We start from the raw sequence: 24,338 nt of genomic DNA on the forward strand, positions 1-24,338 counted from the left end.
ACTCGCCACGCGCAAAACTCGCCACATACAAAAACTAGGCTCACGCAAAACTCACCACAAGTGCAAAACTCACCTCATGGAAAACTCGCCATACGCAAAACTTGCACACACGGAAAAATTGCCACATGCACAAAAGTTGCAACACATGCAAAAGTTGCCTCACACAAAACTTGCACATACTCAAAAGGCTCCACACATAAAACTCACCACGCGCAAAACTCGCCATGTGCAAAACTTGCTGCACACAACTTGCTACACTAACCTGTCACATGCAACTCAACACAATAAGTTGCTACACGCATGTTGCCACTCAAAACTCATCACACAAAAGTCGCTACATGCATGTCGCCACACACAACTCAACACACAACTTGACAAACGAAACTTGCCCTAAAACACACAAGTCTGGTATTATCCTTCAAAAATAAAAATCTGATTAATAAGCAGACAAACTACAAGAGCAACAAATGTACCATATAGGAAATACGGCAGCTGTCAGTCACATGACCTGTCTATTATGTGTATGTGTGAGCTAATATATACTGCCAGGGGGAGGGCTTCCTGTTGGCTGGGGATTTATCAGGCTGCCAATTTAGCTTACAAATACTGAGGTAAAAATACTGAGCAAATAACGTGTGAACGAGGTCTAATACAGGAGGAGATGACACACAGTTATATACTATTTACAGGGGAGATGACACACAGATATATACTATATACAGGAGAGATGACACACAGGTATATACTATATAGAGGAGGAGATGACATACAGGTACATACTATACACAGGAGGAGATGACATACAGGTATATACTATATACAGGAGGAGATGACACACAGGTATATGCTATATATAGAAGATGACATACAGGTATATTCTATATACAGGAGGAGATGACACAGATATATACTATATATAGGGGAGATGACACACAGGTATATACTATATACAGGAGGAGATGACATACAGGTATATACTATATATAGAAGGAGATGACATACAGGTATATACTATATATAGGAGGAGATGACATACAGGTATATACTATATACAGGGGAGATGACACACAGCAGGTATAGCAGGTATATACTATATACAGGGGAGAGGACATACAGGTATATACTATATACAGGAGATGACATACAGGTGTATACTATATATAAGGGAGATGACAATCATGTATATACTGAGGTGAAAATGAGAGGTGTGAGGTGAAAATGAAAAGGTGTGAGAGCAAAATGAGAGGAGTGAGGGAAAATAGTGGAGTGATCGGAAAATGACAGATGTGAGGTCGAAATGACAAGTGTTAGGGGGAATGAGAGGAGTGAGGGAGAAAATGAGAGGTGTGAGGGAGAAAATGAGAGATGTGATTGGGAAAATGAGAGGCGTGGTGGAAAATAAGAGAAGTGAGGTGCTATAACTAACCACAGATATTTACTATGCCCAGGCAACGCCGGGCTCTTCAGCTAGTTGCTTAACAAAATACTACAATACTAAAGCAAGTGAAACATTTAGACGGTGTCCAATGCTTCTGCAACTTGGATTTTTTGCCACTGGAACTTTTTCAGCCCATCTGATGCCAGAATTCAAAAATTGTCCCATAATTTCAAATTTAAGGAGTCCCCTAACAATACCAAATATTTTAGATCTCTCTCACATCACAAAGTAATGTTCATGGTGACAGTTTTCTTTCACACATACCGGTATCCAGTGGAAGGGACAATTCCCCAAAGATCCAAGCCATCCTCTGTTAAGGTTCCAGTCTAGCAAGAATAGGAACACAGGAACATATGTTATATTGGTGATCTGCACAAATATACTATGGTATTCCTCCATTGTCACCAGTACAATACACAAACATGTAAATAAGAGATGAGCCAGTTTCTCAAAATTCATGATGGGCAAATTCTGTTCAATCAGCCGACAAATATGACTTGGTTTGGATAAAATTTGTCTGAATTAAAATTGGCGTCGAAAGACAATTATTATAAGGTCTCTCCAGAACTAAAGCATAACGATCCAAAAGTGGGCAAGGAGTTAAGAAGTAATAAAAGCTTATACTCACCTTTCCGAGGTCAGCTCCCTACCTGTCTGGCCTTCTGCTAGCTATTTCTGGTCACAATTTGCTCTTTGGATCTTCTGACTCTCAGCTTCATGTGGTCAATGACATGTGTCACGTCTCACATGACTGCGTCGGCCACAAGTGACCATGGTAGGAACTGCCGGGAATACGAACAGCAAAGAGTGACCGAAGGAAATAGTGAAGGAACCGGCAGGGCTAAGTGGAGGCAGGATAGGTGGGTTGCACTGTGAGTGACGACTGTGAGTGCACCCCAGCATTTTGACTGACAGCCAGCTCTGCAGTGAGTCAGCGCCGAGCCAGCTGTCAAAGTGCTGCAGTGTCTATACCCGCCACTCACAGTCTGTGAGCGGTGACTGTAAACGCCTGCACGACTGATAGCCAGCGGTTCTCGGGATGAGTGAAGTTCATTTTCCCCCAGTTTCAGGATAGCGGGCAGGCACCTTTATAACACCACTAACCCGCCGATTAACCTTATACCTCCAACATAATAGATTCCCTTTAACACAAATGTACTCTCAAAAATTAGCCTAAGAAAATAGCCATTACCTTATCAAAGCAAAACAGGTTCACAGTCCCACAGAGGTTAATACGTTGAGGACTAATACAGAAGATTCCAGATTTTTCCAGTCTCTTTTGCGCGTAGATGATTCCTGCTGTGAGGGCAGCTGGAAGAGCCGGAGGGACTGCGATGGTGATGACATCTAGGGCTTTCTTCACAACTTCTCCAGCAGCAGCCTAGTACAAATTAAATTAAAAATTATATATATTAAAAATGTACCTATGGTTTTGAGTAGGATTTCAGAATAAACTGTTCTGTACAAGTACATAAAGAATAGCACCAATTCTGGCCATTACATGATCGATATCCTTTATTTTTTCAGTTTTCCTCTCCGCATGCACTGCCTCTAATTTCAGTTGTTTCTAAGCTAGTGGGTTGAAAATACCCGGCTATTAAATGACCACCGATTAGTTTCTATGTCGCTGATTACCGGCCATTTCAATGCATCTTAAGTCACGCAAAAATATTGTGACATTTGGCAATTACAAACCAGTTTTGGCCAGCTGCACCATTTTGGGCATTACATCGCTACACAATACCCCCACCTGTCAAATTCAAGAAAATCTACTCCGCTAAATGAATCCAGAAGTGTACTCTATTCACTGACTGGAATATATTTCTGGTGCCAGCGTTAATAAATGCCCCAATTCTTTAAACACTGTGCACCACTTAATGAATTAGGAACATCATAATCCAGCAAGCCTGTTCATTATAGGGTATCTGTCATGTCTCTCTGCGGGCATCGGGCAGATTCAGAATGCTATTAACTGGCAAATTAACACCATATCTACAGGTAATAGCATTTTTTAACATGACAGGTTCCCTAAAGGACTGGTGGACACAACACCAGTCTTAAAGGGAATCTGTCAGCAGGTTTTTAAATCCAATCTAATGTAGGGGCTTAGATCTTAATTCCAGTGATGTATCACTTACCGGGCTGCTTGCTGCAGTTTTTATATAATCACTCTATTATCAAGGGATTATCACTAGAGAACCTACTGTCATGTGATCCTCTACATTCATGAGCTCTGTATAACCCCACCCCCACCACTGATTGGCAGCTTTCTGCCTATGCACAGTATACACAGAAATCTGTCAATCAATGGTGTGAGCGGGGTTATACAGAGCTCAGCATTCAGAGGTCTGGTAGATGCCACAAATAAAACAGTATTTTTATCAAAATTGCAGCACCCAGTAAATTATATTGCTGGAATTAGGGTTTCTGCCCCTACATCGTGCTGTTCTCAGATGGGGTAGTGAAAGCACAGTTACAGATTCTCTTTAATGATGCAGGCCCTTAGTCTTTTATTTACTAATGCAACCGACTTATAGATTTCGTCCACTAAAATAAAACTGAGCAATATGCTACTGAGGATGTAGTTTTGAGGATAATTTATGTGTACACATTTGCTTCTATACTAAACATAAGTACTTCCATTGCATTTCATTTATCAGAGTCCATTTGTCATAACCTGCAGGTTTTGTGGAGTGTAACACTGTGGCGCACTCCTCTATTGTCTACATTTATTTATATACATCTCACAGTTTGGATCAATGGGTGCTACATGCTAAAAACAAAGACAAAGTGGTAGGAGAAATACCAAGCACACTTTACATATTTCACATCTGAGTAGTGCTAGTTAGCAAAAAACAAAGCAATATAAAGTCTGCACATTCCATCCACAATTGTCCTTATAAATAAGCCCGTTGGCTGCCAAAAAGTACAGTGTGTTGCTGCTGTGATTACAAATTGCAAAGGCTTGGGTCTCATCACAGATTGGAATGGTAAATACATAGTGATACATTGAATATGATTCTTACATCACTGTGGGCAATAACCCTTCCCTATGACAGTACTGTTATTAATGGACTGTGTCGTCACTGTCGTAGCACAATGCAATAACTCTTCACTATCACACTATTGCTATGGACTGTGATATGACTGTGAGCATTATTCTATCACAGCACAGTGCAATAACTCTCCACTATGACACTATTGTTACAGAGTGTGACATGCCTGTGAGCATTATTCTTTCACAGCACAATGCACTAACTTCACTATCACACTATTGCTATGGACTGTGACATGACTGTGAGCATTATTCTATCACAGCACAATGCAATAACTCTTCACTATCACACTACTGCTATGGACTGTGGTATGACTGTGAGCATTATTCTATCACAGCACAGTGCAATAACTCTTCACTATGACACTATTGTTACAGAGTGTGACATGACTGTGAGCATTATTCTTTCACAGCACAATGCAATAACTCTTCACTATCACACTATTGCTATGGACTGTGACATGACTGTGAGCATTATTCTATCACAGCACAATGCAATAACTCTTCACTATCACACTATTGCTATGGACTGTGATATGACTGTGAGCATTATTCTATCACAGCACAGTGCAATAACTCTCCACTATGACACTATTGTTACAGAGTGTGACATGACTGTGAGCATTATTCTTTCACAGCACAATGCAATAACTCTTCACTATCACACTATTGCTATGGGCTGTGACATGACTGTGAGCATTATGCTATCACAGCACAGTGCAATAACTTCACTATGACACTATTGTTATAGACTGTGACATAACTGTGAGCATTATTCTTTCACAGCACAATATCTCTTCCCTATGACACTATTTATTGTCTGTCAGTGACACCAAAGAGTGATGTAACACTTCAGCTGAAAAAGGGCAGAAGTAGCACAGCCCAAAAGGTAGGAAGTTCCTCATGGTATCCTGAAGCGCCATTAAGTTACTGGAAATGTAAGACGCTGCGTTTTAGAAAGTATAAAGAGTCAAAAATTCACCAAAAAGTCATCGTTGGCACAAGCCTTACAGTTCCAGCAAAGTAGATGGGATTTATAGGGTATGTGCACATGTTGCGGATTTTGCTGCGGATCCGCAGCGGTTTTGACGCTGCGGATTCGCAGTAGTTTTCCATGAGTTTACAGTACCGTGTAAACCTATGGAAAACAAAATCCGAAACGGAGCGTTGTTTATTCCGCAGCATGTCAATTCTTTCTGTGGATTTCGCAGCGGTTTACACCTGCTCCATAATAGGAATCCGCAGGTCTAAAATCGCAGGTGGAATCCGCACAAAATCCGCAAAAAAATTGCGGTAATTCCACAGGAAATCCGCAGTGCGGGTTTACTAAAATCAGTCCGGAAAAATCTGCACCACTTTCCGCAACGTGTGCACGTGGCCATAGAAATCTCCTGCCCACTGTGTTTTTTTGTTTTTCTTTTACTCAGTGTTAACCGAAATGCAGTGCGTATTTCAACTCAGCAGCATGTCAATTTCTCTTGCGGTTGTGCTGAGTTTTATCTGAGTTTCAGCATATTTTTCCCATAGACTTGCATTAGATGTGTAAAATTCAGAGGTAAAAAAGCACATGCGGTCTTACTGCATTTTCAAGGCCAAAACGCATAAAAAAATGTATGTAATCCACACAACTGTATCAATAAAGTTTTACCAAAGCCTTTGTTTAAAACATAACATGCCAACAAGAGGCAAATACTGCAGTGTCAAAAAAGCAATAAAAATGGATGTAAAAAGTGAAGTGAAAAAACACAAATAACCTAATTTACAAAACAGGTGTTGAAATGGTGCAGAAAATCTGCAACATCAAGAACTCATTGTGGACACACAGTCTTAGACCACATTCACACATTCAGTATTTGGTCAGTATTTTACCTCAGTATTTGGAAGCCAAAACCAGGAGTGGGTGATAAATGCAGAAGTGGTGCATATGTTTCTATTTTTCTTTTCCTGATTGTTCCTCTCCTGGTTTTGGCTTACAAATACTGAGGTAAAATACTGACCAAATACTGATAATGATACCAATTGTCTAAGGCTACGTTCCCACAATGAGCTTTTGGTGAGTTTTTGATGTTGCAGATTTTCTGCACCATTTCTCACCCATTAAGTAAATTAGGCTTCTTGCATTTTTTGCATCCAGTTTTTACATGCATTTTTGTCTCATTTCTGACTCTGTGTTTTTGTCTCTTGTTGGTATGATCTGTTTAACCCCTTAATGAGAGAGACAATTTTGACCTTAATGACCAGGCCAATTTTTTCAATTCTAACCACTGTCACTTTATGAGGTTATAGCTCTGGAACGCTTCAACGTATCCCACTGATTCTGAGAATGTTTTTTCGCAACATATTGTACTTCATGTTAGTGGTAAAATCTCTTCGATATAACTTGTGTCAATTTTTAAACTTTTAATTTGGGTACACTTAAATCAGAGAGAGGTATCACACAAAATAGTTAATAAATAACATTTCCCACATGTCTACTTTACATCAGCACAATTTTAGAAACATATTTTTTTGGTTAGGACGTTATAAGGGTTAACAGTTGACCAGCGATTTCTCATTTTTCTAACAAAATTTACAAAACCATTTTTTTTTTAGGGGCCACCTCACATTTGAAGTGAGTTTGGGGAGTCAATACATCAGAAAATACCCAAAAGTGACACCATTCTAAAAACTGCACCCCTCAAAGTGCGCAAAACCACATTCAAGAAGTGTATTAACCCTTCAGGTGCTTCAGGTGTTTCACGAGAACTAAAGCAATTTTACTTTTTTCACAAAAAAAGGGTATCAGGAGAAAATGGACCATAAACTTTGTTGCACAATTTCTCCTCAGTACTTCAATACCCCATATGTGAGGAAAAGCCACTCTTTGGATGCATGGCAGGACTCAGAAGGGAGGGAACACCATTTCACTTTTTGAACGCAAAATTGTCTGGAATCAATAGTGGCGCCATGTCGTATTTGGAGACCCCCTGATGTACCTAAACAGTGGAACCCCCCAATTCTAACTCCAACCCTAACCCCAACACACCCCTAACCCTAATCCCAACCCTAACCATAACCCTAACCACAAACCTAAACCTAACACACCCCTAACCCTAATCCCAACTCTAACTGTAATCCCAACCATAACAACAACCCTAACCCTAGCCCAACCCTAATTTTAGCCCAATCCTAACTCTAACTTTAGACCAACCCTAACTTTAGCCCAACCCTAAACCTAACTTTAGCCCAACTCTAACACTAATGGAAAAATGGAAATAAATACATTTTTTTATTTTATTATTTTTACCTAACTAAGGGGGTGTTAAAGGGGGGGTTTGATATACTATTTTTTTTATTTTGATGACTGTGAAAGAGTCTATCACAGTGATCAAAATGAACCAATAGGAAAAATGTCCTATTGTTGCCGGGTGCCGGCCGGCAGATCTCAGCGGGCGCAGTGTGCATGCACCCACCATTTTCTCCCGGAAGAAGACGTCAATGGCCCGGGGAACTTCACTGGGGGATGCAGGGACTCCGAAGGTACAGGGGGGATCAGGGGACCCTATTTCTCTCTCCTCTGATGTGCGATCACGTCAAAGGAAAGAGAAATTAAATGGAAAATCTGACTTTTTTTTCACGGTTGCCGTTATACCGTTAATAACGGCGATCGCAACACTGGCGTCAGTAAAAACCAACCTGAATAATGTTCTCTGGGGTCTTTGCTATCCCTGGTAGCCGAGACCCCGGAAAAATTCCAACTCTGTGGGGCGCTATACACTTATGCCTCAGCGCCGCTTTTTAACGGCACTGAGAAATAAGTACCCTTAACAAACGCCATTAAAAGGCGTATCGGCGGTCATTAAAGGGTTAAATGAAGCTGCTTTGTTTTTTATACTTCTTGAAATTTGGCTTTCACAAAACTTTATTGCTACAGTCTTGTGCAGATTACATGCATTTTTATGCATTTCTGCCACAGAAACACACTAAAAACACGTGTGTGTCTACCTGCGGATTTTCCCCATCTAAGGCCACATTCACACATTGAGGATTCGGTCAGTATTTTACATCAGTATTTGTAAGCCAAAACCAGGAGTGGAACAATCAGAGGAAAAGTAAAATAGATATTTACATATTTGCAGAATCTGCATTGAGGCCTAGAAACTACAACTCACACTGTTGGCTTTAAAGGGTTATTCCAACCTAAAACAAAATTCAAGATGTTCTCTATCCAATAGAAATAGGATAACTTGCAGAACAATGGGGTCCCGATTTGGGTTCTGGAGCCATGAGAACGGGCTGCGGAGCCCTGGACTTGGGATTTCTAGAGGTCCCAGCAGTCAGACCCCCACCAGTCAGGGGATTGGGGATGACTTAATGTTTTGGGAATAATCCTTTTATTGCTAAACATATTATTAACTCAAATAAAGTAGACATTTACCTTTCTATAATTGATAATGATGAGGCTAACAGAATTACATCTAATTTAAAAGAAGCCATGGGGGCAGAAGGCTCAAAAAGTCAGAAAAATATGTCACACACCTACAACTATATACACACAATAATCAAAAAATGGCTACATGATATGTCAAAAAATTAAAAACTGTCTATAAAAAAGTGCACATTTACTTTGTCTAATGATGTTTTTAGTCAAATTTGAAGCAAAGCTCAGAAATAATGGTATTTTTGCTAACTAGAAAGTAAAACAACTTGCAGAAATGAAAAACTTAAAATTTACAGTTCATTTTCCAAATTAAAAAGCATCATACCCCATCCAAAGAAAACACAATAACTGCATAAATCATCCCAATCATGGACAAACCAATGAGGCAGCCAAGGAAAATCAGTGCATCTCGGTACAGCTTATAGTTCACCGGTTTAGGGTACAGAATGGACCGCACCAGGTCACCTTTTGCTGTATTAAAACCTGAAATGAAAAAGTCAAAGAAATCAGTAAAGATGGGTAAATAAAAACAAGTTCATTTGTTTCACATGTAAGAGTACCATTTCTAGAGCCCAAAACTGAAAATTGTGTTAGGGTTAGGATAAGGTTTACACAGGATCAAACCACTGACCTAAAACCTTAATTAGGTGTGACCTTGTGACACAGATTCCAGGGATCACATTGGCCCCAATGCTAAAACCACTGCTTAATTTAAACAACATCTAGTGTGCGTCACAGTTGGATTCCATGGATTACATACAGGGTTCTCAAGTTTCGATAGTGATGTGGCGCTGCTATTGTTTCCTGGAACCAGAACAGATCCTTCACTGCAGGACTGAGCGGACCTACTTACTGTAATACTCATAGATTTGGCTTAATTTGGTAAGCATGTCATTCCAGAATGAACACCACACCCTGTATGTGAATCATTGGGTTTGTTCGCATCTGTGTATAAGTCGGACGAGTTCAATCCGATAAAAAATCCGAGTAATGTTATTCAATGATTCTTTGCTGTTCTGCAACTTTTTTCTCGTTTTAAGGTGAAGAAAAAAATCACAGCACGCTGCGAATGGAGAGATTCACGAATGTAGGACTCCGGACTTGCCATTGCAAGTCAGTGGGTGCAAGAAAAAAAAAATCACACGGCACATGGATCATGCGTGTGCTGTCCGATTTTGATGTTCACATCTCATAGAAAACCCAACATCAGCCAAGTATAATAAATTAACATCTCGAACCATCAGAATAGTATAGATAGAATAGAAATATGTCAGTTAGCTATATAATCAGTGCTTTGCATATGTAGTTTACTGTACATGTATTTATCTAATAAATAAATAAATGAAAAAAAAGAAGCTTGGGGTCCCACTTATTTTAAATAACCAGCTAAGGGAAAGCAGACAGCTGTTAGCTGGTCTTAATAGTCTGGCAAGGGGCCAATAACCATGGTGCTTCACGGTCTATTAATATGAGCTCACAGCTGGATTTCTATGCCGCTGTCACACTCAGGTCCAGAGAGCCAATGGCCAGTTTGAGCATTTTGTTGTAATCGTCGTCTGAGATATACGCTCGTCTGACTCTTCTCTTATGCAGATAGAAGGTGGCAAATCAATTTTATCAAATCAATGATCCACATATGCTCTCTCTACACATAGATGGGTTTATACAAGCAACAAATTAAAGAAGTGAAATCAGAATTATGTGAGAGGTTTCTGCTACGCTGTCTGACAACCCTATTTGCAATTGCAGTATGTAGCTGTAGAGAATGTAAACCGGGCTTCTCCTGGTATGTTGAAAAGCAACGTGGCACCAATCAGCACAAGCCAGCCCACCCACTCAGACTGTGGAATCATTGAGATTTTTTTCAAAAAAGTTAAATTTTGAAGGGAAATTACAATTAAAAATTAAGTATTACTTAGAAAAGTTAAATTTAGCATCCATTGTTAAGATAATCTATGCAGTTTTGAATAATGAAGAAAATATAAATTCTAATATCTGATATAGGTCTAAGGGGTAATGTTTCTCCTTGTGAAGAGTGACATACTGGCTCTGGCATGCTAAGGCTCATTAAAGGGTCAATAGTGACTTGCAGGATCGCTGCCTCCAACAGGTGGCACTGTCCAGTCCAAGTCCTCTTCCTCTCTAAAGAGGCAATTCGAATATCTGATATAGGCATTTGCCTCTTGTTTAACACAATAAAGTAAAAAAAGAGTTTGCCTGAAATTATCTTTTCTTTTTTTCTTTGAGGTTCAGTTTGGTACCTAGGGCTTTGTTCCCACAAACATTTTTTTGTTCAATATGCTGTCCATCAGTGCAACAATTACTTAAGAAAGTGTGTTACTGCACATGATCAATTTTCCACACAGATCAAAACTCGCAGCAGGCAGTAGTTTAGTCTGTTCTGAGCAAAATAGAGTGATAATTTCATTGGCAGAGAACTCCTACATATGGACAAGAGTTCAAAGCCGTAAATGGCCCCAGTTACGTCTGCAATTTAAGAATGTGATTGACCAAAGAAATCATATGTTTATGTAAATTCATAGGCAGCACAGTGGCTCAGTGGTTAGCACTGTTGCTTTGCAGCGCCAGAGTCCTGGGTTCAAATACCACCAAGGATGACATCTGGAAGGAGTTTGCATGTTCTCCCTGTGTTTGTGTAGGTCGTCTCTATTTTGGTTTCTTACCACAACTCCAAAAACATAGTGATAGGAAATTTAGATAGGGAGTCACAATCGGGACAGTGATGATGATATCCATAAAGTGCTGTGGAATTAATGGTGCTAAATAAGCAAAGCATAATAAAATGAAAGAGGCAGATAGCCAATACAGATAGCTGCTGCACAGAAATGAATGAACTGGAAAGAGGTGGCTGGTATGTTAGGAGTTAACCTCTCTCCTGGAATTGAAGTGAGTAAAACAAATAAATGGCTTAATATAGATACTAATACAAAGAATACAACATTGTGTTTATATGGGTACTTTTGTTGCATACATCTGAGGACAAAGCAGTGGTGTAACCCATAGTCCTCCATATAGTATAATGCTTCCCATAGTCCTCCTTATAATATACTGCACAGCCTATAGTCATCATATATCCTTCATATAATATAATTTAGAGCCCATATTCCGCTGTAAAATATAATGTACAGCCCAAAGACACAAGTATAATGTACCCCATAGTCATCCATAAAGTTTAATGCACCTCCGTAGTCATCCATAAAGTAATTCACCCCATAGTCATCCATGTAATAGTATGACGATTAATTTAAACATAAATACTCACCTTCCCTTTGCTCCCCTGCAGCGCAGTGTCCTGTTGTAAAGCTGTCAACTGACTTTGGCATGCGACAGAAGCTTATGACATCACTGCCATGAGCACCATCACGTGCACGCAGACGTCAGCTGCTGGCCTCTGATTGGCCGGCAGCATGTATTGTCGCACATGGATCTGATGTGTCTGTGCACCGCAATACACTTCAACTGGATGTGCGTCCTTAGACGCACATCCAGTTGAAGAATCTGCTGCAGTCGGCGGGCCCCTGACCCGTCGGGACTGGTCACAGAGGTGACATCTGCGACTATGGTCACTTTGCCCTTGATACAAAGTAAAATTTAAAAATAAAGAATATTACCTGTTCTCATTACAACAGCTTTCACATAGTCTGAAGATTTGGTCTGGATGACTTCAGTTCCACAAAACAGCACATGTCTCTTGTAATCATGCACACTGTGGACCTTCCATGGTTCTGTGTTGTCTGTATTTGGCAGTGGAGTCTTAGTTACTGGAATACTTTCACCTAAAGCAATATAAAAAAAATACACCGAAAGTAAACTATTTAATTTCCATTACTTATACACATGCTCTAATCTTGTGTTTTTATATAGAAATGTAATTTTAATATCTTTAATGAAATATTACATGAACATAAAGGCAACTTCAGAACATAGACACTAAAAAAGAAACAACATACAACAAACTGTCTGTGGGATCTGATTGTTAACGAAGAGATGGGTTTATGTATAGCATTGGTATGCAATCAGATTTCTGCGGACTCTTGCCATCTTCCTAAAGAACACTAGACAACTGTATGGTGTAAGGAGGGTTGCAAAACCACTCATTGGATTAAGTCAGAAAGAAAATTTCATGCTTGTCTAGTTTACTTCATGGCACTTGATCTAAGCAATACATTACAATAAATGTTACCTGTAAGCATGCTTTCATTGACTATACATGCTCCACTGATCAGCAATGCATCACAAGGGAGAAGGGAATTTCTTTCAACCACAATGACATCTCCTGGAGCCAAGTGACGGGACTCCTCATGGGAGACACCTGCAATGATTAAACCATGTAATACAATAGAAAGACACAATCAGAGGCACATAAGTATTCAAACTTTTGGTATCTGGATTTTGCAACTTACAATTATAACACCTTCTTACTAAAGGTAGGCAAAACCTACAATAATAGTAATTGTAAAATTTCTCATACACATTAATATCAGATAATCCCCCCAAACACTAATGCTGGGTGACAGTCTAAAAACTTGTCATACACATCAGATGAGAGGGAAAACAAGGCTTAAGTAAACAGGATATCCATGAACAGATGAACTCAGCTTCTAATAGTAGGTAGGTCAACAGAGAGTTCGGAATGTCATCTTGAAATTGCTGTGCACTACGTTCACTTTATGGGGCACTTTTGAGGAGCGTTTTCAGGTGGATCTGGGGAGTACCCTGTCTGAAAAAGAAGCCGTGTGTAGATACTGTAGCATGGCTAAAGGGTGTGTAGTCGACGGGAAGTATGTGTCACATAGGTGGCGTGTTGCTGTTATGTAGCCCGGAGTGTTTTCTTTATTTCACATAACCATGTATATATGTGTTTCAGGACTTGTGGTGATGTCAGACCACATGTCTAATCATGTGATGGGATACTGGGTGTGGTTAGCTCTATATAAGACTGGCTAATGCTTTACACAGCAGATATGTGTGGAGGTGAAACCCTCCTGAGTGTGTTAAGGCTCCAGGACTGAGCCTGAAGGACCGGACACTTGTTTTTCTTTCTTGAGCCAAAGGCTATTTGTTTTCTGTTATTTTCTGCCATGTGGTTTATGAAGCAATAAACCCTGTGAACTTTTAAAGGAACGTGCCTTCTGAGTATCAACCGTCGCACCTGAGTGAGAGAAATCCCTACAATACACTTAGGGTATATGCATATGACATCTTTAAGATACCGGCAGAGCCACCTACACAAATCCACTTTAGTTTGAAGCCAACAGCTTGTTTCCTAAAATGGAGTTGAAGGTGATTCTCCCATCGTTTTTTTGGTGGCTCTACCACTAGCATCTTTTTTCTATAGTTTAAGCTGGAAATAGTGAGCAGCGACCCAGGAGAAGCCACCCGGATAATAAGCATGTTAATTATTTTACCTATTTCATGATTCCATACTCTGACACAGGTAAAAGACGTAACAAAAGATTGAACATGTGCACTGTGCATTATGTTCATTTTTGCAGCTTTTTTGAGGCACTTTTTCCTTCAGAATCTGCTTGAAAAAAGGACTAATCATTTACCCCAGGCTACATTCCCAAAATAAGTTTTTGGTGAGTTTTTTACACTGCGTATTTTTGAAAAAATGTAAGTAACCTATTGTACATAATAGGTGTGCAAATGGTGCAGAAAATCAGCAAAATTGATAGAACCAAATTTTTTTGGGGGTCCAAAAAAATGGCGCCAGCAGCACATGCACAGTAGCATTTATCTGCAAAGAGGGCAGCACTTCCGCAGATTGAAAGCATCACTTGCCGACAGATGTTACTGCACATGCACCGCTGCCATTTTTCTGGAGCAAAAAAAAATGGCTCCAGCAAAATGGTGATGATGCTATCCCTGGAAGCGAGAAGGAATCCCCTTAGCAGGTAACACTTACATACAACACCTTTCCTGACTCCAGCCCAGAAGGGGGAGCTCTAGACCCAGTTTCAGGGTAGCTTCCCTATAAGTTCTGGTCTGGAGGAGGAGTTAGTGGTCACTCTGTGTGAGACAGTAAAGGGAGAGGAAGCGTGTGAGGAGAGGGAAACTGAGTGGAGCTGCGATTGGGCTCACTCCAGGCTTGAGCGCAAGAAACCAGACACCGGAATCAGAGGTTGTGTGGGAACTGTATGCCCAGCAGCAGAAACCGGAAGGCAGGAGATTGTAGGTCTCCTGGTCACAACTGGCACCCGAAGGCACAGCAGCAGATTAGAGCCTGGAGTCACCACGAGACAGGGACACCTGTAAAAAGGCTCGAGCTGCCTGCCATGCGGGTATTGTTCTACCAAAAGGGACAGATTGAGAGAGGGTCTTGAGGAAAGCTAATGCATCAAGAACCGAGAATTCAGCGCAGAAAGGAAAGCTTCCAACCCCACCTGGCTAGGGAGATTCCGAACCGCTTCCAGGCTGCCCGGATTTCAAGATCACCTGTAACCTGTGCCCTGGACTGCAATTTTACAAGTAAAAGGTAAAGAGACTGCAAAACCTGTGTCCTCCAATTATTTCCTGCACCCCAACATCAACAACTCCTCTTAGACTGTCCTGGTAGCCCTGGGGCCTCCGTTTCCCCTGTAGGGAGCAAAACCATCTAAGCTGCATTATCATCGTCCCCAGCTGATCCCTTTAAGCAGCGTCGGCCATCCCTGGCCAAGTACCACAGGTGGCGTCACAAACACTCCTAAATTAAACTTTTTTTCCACTTCCATTCATCCTCTTTAACTGGACGCCCAGGGCCACAGAACAGGCCATCACTGCCATTACACATCCCTTTAAGAACCGGCCCAGTTCAGAGTACCCCACGGCCCTGGCGGGCGCTCCACATGTGCTGTCCACTTTTCATGTTTTTTATGGAAATATGAGAAAACTTCTTATATAAAGAAAACACTAATGAAACACTGACAGTAAACATTGACACACTGACCAAACACTGATGAAAATCTGATCGAAAACACTGATAGAAAACAGTCTCTTTTTTTGCATACAGGAAAAATCACTGACGGATGAATGGGATATAGCAGGGCAAATCATTGTGAGAGAGTCTCATGCTCATTAGATTTAACATAATCCTGCCAAAACTGTACAAGTTGTGTTCACTTTCTAAAGTAGTGACTAAGCTGTAATAATCTTGTGGCCTTTAGAATAATTAGTCTGAATGCTTGCGGTCGCAGATATTACTTTACATATTGTGCTTCCTTCAGAAGCATTATTCTTTACCTGTCAGGAATGAAGTGTGAACATCCCTAAAGGTACAGGCTTGAAGCAAAATAGTTACGCAAGGTTATACTTTACATAGCTCAGGTTAACTACGTACCACAAAATAGACATATCAACAACAACATTGTTCTATGATACAGACGAGTCACTAGCTATAACCTGGTGGGGTGGAGATACACATATTAACAATCATTACACTATAAAAGCATGGTGGGGATGCTGTATTCACCTTATGGATTATCAGATTTAGGTTTAGCTCCCACTAACACATACCTAGATATGATTCTCTCATGTGAGCATCAGATGCTACAGTCATGGCCGAAAGTGTTGGCACCCTTGAAATTGTTCAAGAAAATTAAGTATTTCTCCCAGAAAAATATTGCAATTAAAATTATTATTATTATTATTATTATTATTATTATTATTATTATTATTATTATTGCAAGGAAAGTTTGACAGAATTTCACATTAAACTCCGAAAATAGTCTGGACAAAATTGTTGGCATATTTCCAAAAATGTGGGCAAACAGCTTTGTTTCAAGCTCGTTCAAACTCAGCTGTGGAGAGTAACAGGTGTGGCCAATATGAAAATCACACCAGAAACCAGATAAAAACGGGACAAGTTGACTCAATCTTTGCATTGTGTGTCTGTGTTTTGCACACTAAGCAAGGAGAACATAAAGAGAAGATAACAGTTTGAGGACTTAAGAACCAAAATTGTTGAAAAATATCAACAATCTCAAGATTACAAGTTCATCTCTAGAGATCTTGATTTTCCATTGTCCACGGTGCGTAACATAATCAAGACATTTACAACCCATGACACTGTAGCTAATCTCCCTGGACGTGGACGGTAGAGAAAAATTGAAGAAAATTTGCAACACAGGATAGTTCGGATGGTGGATAAGAAGCCCCGATTGTGCACCAAAGAAATTCAAGCTGTCCTGCATGGTCAGGGTGCATCAGTACGAACTATCCATTGACATTTGGATGAAATGAAATGCTATGGCAGGAGACCCAGGAGGACTCCACTGCTGACACAGAGACATAAAAAAGCTAGACTGAATTTTGCCAAAATGCACGCAAGACAAAATCCTTCTGGGAAAGTGTCTTGTGGACAAATGAGACAAGATAGAGCTTTTTCGTAACGCACATAATTCTACTGAATGAGGCTTACAAAGAAAAGAACATAGTACCTACAGTCAAATATGGTGGAGGTTCAAAGATGCTTTGGTATTGTTTGCTGACTCTGGCACTGGGTGCCTTAAAGGGAACCTGTCATCTGAATTTGGCGGGACTGGTCTTGGGTCATATGGGCGGAGTTTTCGGGTGTTTGATTCACCCTTTCCTTACCCGCTGGCTGCATGCTGGCCGCAATATTGGATTGAAGTTCATTCTCTGTCCTCCATAGTACATGCCTGCACAAGGCAAGATTGCTTTGCGCAGGTGTGTACTATGGAGGACAGAGAATGAACTTCAATCCAATATTGCAGCCAGCATGCAGGCAGCGGGTAAGGAAAGGGTGAATCAAACACCCGAAAACTCCGCCCATATGACCCAAATCCAGTCCCGCCAAATTCAGGTGACAGAGTCCCTTTAACTGTGTGCAAGGCATCATGAAGATTACCAAAGTTTTTTGCGTAGTAATGTAGTTCCCAATGTCAGAAAGCTGGGTTTGCGTCCTAGATCATGAGTCTTCCAGCAGGACAATGACCCCAAACATACTTAAAGAAGCACCCAGAAATGGGTGGAAACAAAGCGTTGGAAAGTTCTGAAGTGACCAGCAATGAGTCTAGATATAAATCCGATTGAACACCTGTGGAGAGATTTTAAAATTACTGCTGGGAGAAGGCTCCCTTCAAATAAGAGAGACCTGGATCAATAATTTTCTGGGAGGAATACTTAATTTTCTGTAACAAGGATGCCAACACGTTTGGCCACGACTGTAAATGCAAATGACCTTCAGCTCAAACTCTGCTGCAAGCATGAGCTGAGTGTCATTTTACTGTGATCCAATTCTCTAGCATGTGAGAATCGGATCACAGGTGCAGAGAAGATGGAGAAGTATATTTCCATCTTCTCCATTGTGTGAGTCGGCGCATATCAGACTGCCCTCGTATGACATCCAATGTTATACTATGGAACATGCCGAGTAGGCACATATTCATGCAAATACTTAATGTGTGAACGTGGCCTTAAAGGGGAATTCTCAATTTCTTAAATTGCTTTAGTTAGAGAGCATGAAAGTTTGCAATTGACTTGCTTTTTGTATCAGTTGTCATTCTCCTGTCTGCAATGAGAGCTTTTACCTTACAAAGTGAACAGATGGTTTCCATGGAGATTGACCTCTTGTGCCTGGCCAAGAATGCGCTGTGGTTACATTGTAGGAGAGGAGCTAACTCTTAACATACAAGCCACCTCTCTTCAGCCCTTTGATTTCTATGTAGCAGTTATCTTGTTATCTCTCCTCCCTCCCATCTTATGAAGAGTGATACAATTATAAATCTCCAGCTCAACAAATTTAGATTTAAGAACTGGTCTCTTAATCAGACTCTCTGCTCTTGTTGTCCTCACTTGTGAGATTGCTGAAATGCACTGTTATCTCTTTTTGTAAATACAGAAATAGCAGTGCAGACCCAGAACAAACACCTGACAGCTAAATGTTTTATAGAAGAATGTTTGCTAATTTTTCTAGTTCTATTTATACTACCGAGCTATTGACCATAGCTGTCACTTATGGAGGATAGACTGTCCGGCTAGAAACCAGGAATTAAGCAGGCTGCTAGTATACTGCATGGCTCTAAACTTCTCAAGAGACAACTTCAGAATACCGTTTGCACTCCAACTGCAGACAAATGCCCAAACTCCCGTCCGTATTACAAACTATGGACTAATTAAATCAAGAAGTGCTTAAATTGTCACTGTACTGAAAGACAACTTGATTTTGCAAAACTGACAAGACGCAAAATATATTTTTTTTTCAGTGCAAATTTGTCACAAAACCTGAAGGGTTTGCTGATGCCAGCAAAGAATGAGAATCCTGAAGTCTCGTGCACACGCTGCTTATTTGTGGCTTGCACATTTAAATCTGCAGCTTGTCAATTCTTTCAGCGTTTTTGCTGCAGATTTAACCCATACTAATGTGTACAAATCTGCACCAAAAATTCAAGTAAAAACCGCAACAAAATGATTTAAACATAAAGATACCAAATGTAATTTTTTGGTGAAGAATCAACAACAAGTGGAACACAATTGTGAAGTTGAACTAAATTTATTGGTTATTTTACATTTTTGTGGAAATTCAAAAACTGAAAAGTGGGGCGTGCAATATTATTCGGCCCCTTTACTTTCAGTGCAGCAAACTCACTCCAGAAGTTCATTGTGGATCTCTGAATGATCCAATGTTGTCCTAAATGCCTAATGATGATAAATATAATCCACCTGTGTGTAATCAAGTCTCCATATAAATGCACCTGCTCTGTGATAGTCTCAGGGTATGTGCACATGTTGTGGATTTTGCTGCGGATCCACAGCGGATTGGCAGCTGCGGATTTGCAGCAGTTTTCCTTAAGTTTACAGTACCATGTAAACCTATGGAAAACAAAATCCGCAGTGCACATGCTGCGGAAAAAAATGCGCGGAAACGTAGCGTTGTTTATTCCGCAGCATGTCAATTCTTCATGCGGATTCCGCACCGGTTTAAACCTGCTCCATAATAGGAATCCGCAGGTGTAAAACCGCAGGTGGAATCCGCACAAAAAACGCGGCAAATCCGCGGTAAATCCACGGTAATTCTGCAGTGCGGATTTACCAAAATTAGTGCGGAAAAATGAGCACACCTTTCCGCAACGTGTGCACCCTCAGGGTTCTACTTGAAGCACAGAGAGCATCATGAAGACCAAGGAACACAACAGGCAGGTCCGTGATACTGCTGTGGAGAAATTTAAAGCCAGATTTGGATACAAACTGATTTCCAAATCTTTAAACATCCCAAGGAGCACTGTGCAAGAGATCATATTGAAATGGAAGGAGTATCCTACCACTGCAAATCTACCAAGACCCAGCCATCCCTCTAAACTTTCATCTCAAACAAGGAGGAGACTGATCAGAGATGCAGCCAAGAGGCCCATGATCGTTCTGGATGAACTGCAGAGATCTACAGCTGAGGTGGGACAGTCTGTCCATAGGACAATAATAAGTCGCACACTGCACAAATCTGGCCTTTATGGAAGAGGGGCAAGAAGAAAGTCATTTCTCAAAAATATCCATAAAGCCACCTGGGAGACACACCAAACATGTAGAAGAAGGTGCTCTGGTCAAATGAAACCAAAATCAAACGTTTTTGGCAACAATGCCAAACAATATGTTTGGCGTAAAAGCAACACAGCTCCACACCTGTCTTGCGAACGTCTACCCTTGCCTTGGTGTACTCTGCCGCAGAATATTGTGCTCCAGTATGGCTGAATAGTTGTCATGTGAATGTAATTGACAATCAGTTGAACAACTCTATGCGCATAATTTGTGGTGCTATCAGACCTACACCCGTCCACTGGTTACCTGTCTTGACCCATATCGCACCTGCAAATCTGAGAGGACAAAAGCTCCTACTTAAAGAATACACCAAAGTAGTGAATAATGAAAATCTCCCAATACATCAAAATATCCAAGATGTTCAAATACAGTGACTGAAATCAAGACATCCACCCATCCGAACCGCAATTACCCTGTATCAACATGATTTCAACTTAGAAGAGAAATGGTGTGAACTTCGGGTCAATGCAGGAGACGGTGAGCCTCAAACGTTTCCTCACTTTCAAAATCCACCAACAGGCTCCAATCTACCAAGGAAAACCTGGGTCACTTTGAATCGTATCAGAACAAACTTTGGTGTCTGTGCAGATCTTATGCATAAGTCGGGAAAATCTGACTCTCCTGCCTGTGACTTGGAGCCGACCATCAAACAATTCAGCACATTGTCGAGGAATGTCCTCTCAGATCTTATACTGGTGACAAGAATGATTTCTATACTGGAAATGACAATGTTATTGCATACATAGAAAACCTCCTTATCCGACTCTGATTTCTGTTCCTTTGTTCTTTTCAATCACTGTTTATCATTTATGTATTCTTATATGATGTTTAAATATATGTTCATATGATTAAATAAAAGCAACACAGCTCATCACCATGAACACACCATCCCCACAGTCAAACATGGTGGTGGCAGCATCATGGTTTGGGCCTGCTTTTCTTCAGCAGGGACAGGGAAGATGGTTAAAATTGATGGGAAGATGGATGGAGCCAAATACAGGACCATTCTTGAAGAAAACCTGTTGGAGTCAGCAAAAGACCCGAGACTGGGACGGAGATTTGTCTTCCAACAAGACAATGATCCCAAACATAAAGCAAAATCTACAATGGAATGGTTCATAAATAAAAGTATCCAGGTGTTAGAATGGCCAAGTGAAAGTCCAGACCTCAATCCAATCGAGAATCTGTGGAAAGAGCTGAAAACTGCTGGTCACAAACAATCTCCATCAAACCTTACTGAGCTCGAGCTGTTTGCCAAGAAAGAATGGGCAAGAATTTCAGTCTCTCGATGTACAAAACAGATAGAAACATACCCCAAGCGACTTGCAGCTGTAATTGCAGCAAAAGGTGGCAGAACAAAGTATTAAGTTAAAGGGGCCAAATAATATTGCACACCTCACTATTCAGATTTTGAATTTCCACACAAATTTTAAATAAGTTAACCAATAAATTTCGTTCAACTTCACAATTGTGTTCCAGTTGTTGTTGATTCTTCACCAAAAAAGATTGAAAAGTTCCAGGGAGCTGAATACTTTCGCACGGCACAGTATGTTTCAAACCACTGGTATTTACCGCAGCTGTTACATTGTCTCTCTGGATTAGTGTTCATCCCTTTTTCTGCATTATCTTACCTTATTACATTATATCTTTGTATCTCTTTTAGCCTGAGCCTTGCACTAGGGAGTTTGCTTTAAAACAGAAGAATATATTTTAAACTCAAAAGTCTAGTTTTCCTAACAATGATCAGATGGACAGTGCATTATCCGCCATCTATCAGATTATACTGAAAAGTTTAGGCTACTAAAATCAGTCACTTGGTTGGAGTTGGTAGTTATCCTTTTGCTATCACTTCTTGCTATTTCACACATGCAGATTTCATTGTTGTATTCTGCGTGGATTTTTAGCCTGAATTCATCAGCCATTATTATCATCAGAGGAAGCTTTTTCTGGAATACATGGGACTAGAATTGAGCAGATTTGGTCGCCGAATCTGAATTTGCCATATTCAGTTCCGAAAACATTTGGTAATTTCTACTCCCATTGACTCTAATGACATTCAGTTGTATTTGACGAATATTGCAAAATAATATTCGATGCTGAACATATTCGGAACCGAATCTGAACAAATTCGCTCAACTCTACTTGGGATAGCAAATGAAATGACTGCAATGTATGGACTAGAGCACAGACTTCCTTCACTGTGAAGCTCATATGCTGTTACGACTGCACATACTTACCTGTCTTCTTCTGTCCCTCGGCGCGCTCCCGGTTCTGCTTCGCGCCGCTCTGCTTCTCCCTTCTCTCGGTCATGGCGTTCTGTTCTTCCGCGCATGCACAGTCGCATATCCTCCTGGGAGGATGCAACACGATGGCTCCACCCCAACATGGCGGCGCCCATCGGGTATTTCTTCCCGGCGTCTTCCCAGGTAAGACGCCTTTGCTTTGTAGGTTTCCCTGTACTTCCTGTCAGTGTACCTATGTCCTAGGCTCCCCAGTCTATGTACCTTTGTCTCTGCTGTGCCTGTCCTGCGTTCCAGTCTTGTCTGCCCTGTCCCTCCGCTGTGCCTGCCCTGCGTACTTGTATTGTCTGCCCTGTGTCTCTGCCGTGCCTGCCCTGCGTATTTGCCTTGTCTGCCCTGTGTCCCCGTCGTGCCTGCTCTGCATTCCTGCCTTGTCAGCCCTGTCTCTCCGCCGTGCCTGCCCTGCATACTTGCCTTGTCGGCCCTGTGTCTCCACCGTGCCTGCCCTGTGTTCCTGCCTTGTTAGCCCAGTGTCTCTGCTGTTCCTTCTCCGTGTTCCAGTCTTGCCCACTCTGTCTCCACTGTGTCTGTACTCTTCTTTTGTTTTAGTAGCCGTCCCTGTGGCTCCAGCTGTTGTGTCTCCATCTTCCTTGGGCCTGCTCCTAACGCTCCCTGTATAGGGGGTGGTCCCATCTGGTCCGTTCGTCCTCGGGGGCTCTAGAGTCACGACCCAGAGGGTCCACTCTCAGGTTTTTTCTCTGAATCCTTACATACAGTATGCCCTACTAGAGAATATGAAAATGGAGATAAACTTTTAATACCTGGTGTTCCAACTTTCAAATACAAATTATATTTAGGCTCCAATCTGATCAAGGGGATTTCGAAGAGTTTCACAATGGCATTATACACAGTAAAATCTGTGAAATCTGATGATTTTGCCGTGATCAGCGGACCATCTGATTTTTTTGGGCAGATTCTTTTGTATGCAGGGGAGAAACATCTCCACCAGAATTGTCTAGCAACAGCTTTCTAGCTTCTCCCCCATTGAAAATAAATGAACGCTTGACCAAATTGATACATATATGCTAGCCACCTTAGGGAGAGACCCAAGTTGGGCTAAATGTAACGGGACGAAAGAGACCGAAAAGCCCTCTACTTAAAGGAAATACATAGTGGATGCTTTCCTGAAACGGAAAGTACTTGCAAGCAGCATAATACAAAGAATAGCAGGTTTACCCAGAATCCTTTGCAGTAGGCGGAGCTATGCAAATCATCTCTTTCCACCCCTGTCTAATCCACAGCGCTTGGAACCGCCAAGCGTGCAATGCTGCGGATTAGTTTCTAAATTTACACAGCCAACCAATTCCTACCTGTGGACACGTGTTTTGGGCTTTAGGCCCTCATCAGCACAGGGCTGGAATTGGTTGGCTGTATGGAGTGGGGCTCGGTGAGCAAGCGATACATATATGCTAGCCACCTTAGGGAGAGACCCAAGTTGGGCTAAATGTAGTGGGACGAAAGAGACCGAAAAGCCCTCTACTTAAAGGAAATACATAGTGGATGCTTTCCTGAAACGGAAAGTACTTGCAAGCAGCATAATACAAAGAATAGCAGGTTTACCCAGAATCC

The 24,338-nt window shown here is 41.1% G+C and overlaps 1 protein-coding gene across 1 annotated transcript in view; it reads right to left on the bottom strand.

Annotated features, from left to right (window-relative positions):
- The window catches only part of LOC138638129 (probable cation-transporting ATPase 13A4), a 285,554-nt gene that overhangs the window by 79,721 nt on the left and 181,495 nt on the right, over positions 1-24,338 (bottom strand). The window contains exons 9-13 of the mRNA XM_069727162.1: positions 13,118-13,246; positions 12,546-12,710; positions 9,239-9,396; positions 2,631-2,819; positions 1,703-1,764 (exon numbers count right to left, since the gene is read on the bottom strand). Coding sequence (XP_069583263.1) covers positions 1,703-1,764; positions 2,631-2,819; positions 9,239-9,396; positions 12,546-12,710; positions 13,118-13,246 — 703 coding nt within the window. The remainder of the gene's footprint in view (positions 1-1,702; positions 1,765-2,630; positions 2,820-9,238; positions 9,397-12,545; positions 12,711-13,117; positions 13,247-24,338) is intronic.

This window comes from Ranitomeya imitator, chromosome 5 (genome assembly GCF_032444005.1).
Source record: "Ranitomeya imitator isolate aRanImi1 chromosome 5, aRanImi1.pri, whole genome shotgun sequence".
NCBI lineage: Eukaryota > Metazoa > Chordata > Amphibia > Anura > Dendrobatidae > Ranitomeya > Ranitomeya imitator.